At 41.8% G+C, this 1,844-nt stretch overlaps 1 protein-coding gene across 1 annotated transcript in view; it reads right to left on the minus strand.

Annotated features, from left to right (window-relative positions):
• Positions 1-1,844, minus strand: part of SLC14A2 (solute carrier family 14 (urea transporter), member 2) — a gene marked incomplete at its 3' end in the record, with an annotated part of 33,701 nt that overhangs the window by 25,833 nt on the left and 6,024 nt on the right. Inside the window, exons 4-5 of the mRNA XM_010191805.1 lie at positions 1,424-1,616; positions 435-582 (exon numbers count right to left, since the gene is read on the minus strand). Coding sequence (XP_010190107.1) covers positions 435-582; positions 1,424-1,616 — 341 coding nt within the window. The remainder of the gene's footprint in view (positions 1-434; positions 583-1,423; positions 1,617-1,844) is intronic.

The following is a 1,844-nucleotide window of genomic DNA, read 5'->3' on the forward strand; positions in this document are numbered from 1 at the left end:
TCCCAGAAAAGTGCGTTTCTTTTCATTGACTGATCAGCTCTGAGGTAGTTATCTGCATGTGGTGGTGATTTAAAACACTTGCAGTGACAAGAGATCAGTTCTGAAACTGTTCCTCTAGGCCTCTTTGTCATCATCTCCATGGGGTTCATCATGTCCAATGGCAGGAAGGTTAAGCAAGGTGGAACAAGCCACCTGCCTGGATTACAAATCCAATAACAAATTAAAAGCTTAAAGAAAATCTGCTTCCGTTCTTGCCTTCACCATGTTGTGTGACCTTCGGTGAGACCTTCCATATGTAGAGACACTTTCACAAATGGGAGTGTTGTCCCAAGTATGTCCAAGCCCATGCAACTCAAAAGTCTGGACAGGGTCATATAGTGGCTAGCATCAAGATACACTCATTAAAAAAAAATGCTTTGGTAAATATTCCTTACCTGCAAACATCCCCACTGTTGATCCAATTGCCGCATGTAAACAAATAAGTGGGGAGGAGATAAGTAAAGCAACAAGGAAGATGCCTCCAGTCCAGGGGTTCTCACAACCATACACTTGACCAACACCGACTGGGATGGACTGCAAGAGCTGCAGCAACCAGTAGAAAAGGGCACATTATTTTGTGAAAGGACACAGCAGTTATCTTGTCCCAGCTATTGGTTAGAAAGGAAGGAAGAAACCCTGGCTTGAGTGAGGCTGATGGGTAAATATGGGCTCTCATGCCCTTTGAACCAAAGTTAGTTCACTGTTTGGTTTGAACTTTATCAGTCCAAGATGGAATTTTTTTTTTTTTTAATTTTGGGATGTTAATATACTAGATGGGTGGGTGGGATGATTTTTTATTTTTATTTTTATTTTTTTTAGTGGGGGAGAAAGATGGTAACCATAGTAGGCAATAATATTCTGATGGGCCTGGTTGGTTTGAGTATATTATATATTATATGAAGTATATCAGTTACCCTTATGCTGTTTTGGGAAGGTGATCCTCTAGAGCCAGAGCTAGACCTGAGGTGACAAGGGTATAAATAAGTTTCTGTCTCTTCATGATCCCGATGTTTCTTCTATCTTTTAATATTGTCACCGACTGTCTTGCTGATGTTATTTTAACCACATCTGGACAGCAGGAGTGCATATCCAGATGTGCTTTTGTATTGACAGCACTGGTGACTTGTTTTGGGACAGTCCAGTTTTAGGTGAAGTGAGAAGTTCAGCAGCTCTTTTCCCTCAGGCTTGATCACCCAGGACTTTCCCTGGGGCTATTATGGCACTGTCCTTTACGGTTAAACTGAGACGTGTATTTCTGTAAACTGCCACTGGGTCTACATATCATGTAGCTATTCTGACACATGTGAAGTTGTTATCCCAAGCTGAATGCCTTCACACTCACCTTTTTAGTGAAATAGCATAAACCTGTTGGAGTGGAGCTTACCAGTGGCACGTTGATGGCAGACCAGGTGATATTGGGCACTGATGCTACAGGCTTGATGAGGGTTGTAGGGAAGAAGGCATTGTAGTGTCCTGTGGCTGCCAAGTACAAAGTCATCGCAACATTGAAGGGCAGAGTGAGAACGGGAAGGTCCCATTTACTGAAGATGGATCCCAAAGCACTGGACAGGATTGGACTGAGAACAGAAGGAGAAGAGAAAGAAGTATAACCTGTTCATAACAGTTACAGTGATGAAACAACTTTCCACTTCGGTTGTAAGCTCTGGTAAATGCAAATCAATGCAATTCCTTTTAGAAACATCAGGTTGTGAATACCTTAATATATTAGTCTGCATTAAACAAATAGTTGCAGAATGCTGTTCATCTTTTCACGAGAACTATCACATCCATTCATGGATGGGGTA

The sequence above is a fragment of the Mesitornis unicolor genome, unplaced genomic scaffold (genome assembly GCF_000695765.1).
Source record: "Mesitornis unicolor isolate BGI_N332 unplaced genomic scaffold, ASM69576v1 scaffold7909, whole genome shotgun sequence".
NCBI lineage: Eukaryota > Metazoa > Chordata > Aves > Mesitornithiformes > Mesitornithidae > Mesitornis > Mesitornis unicolor.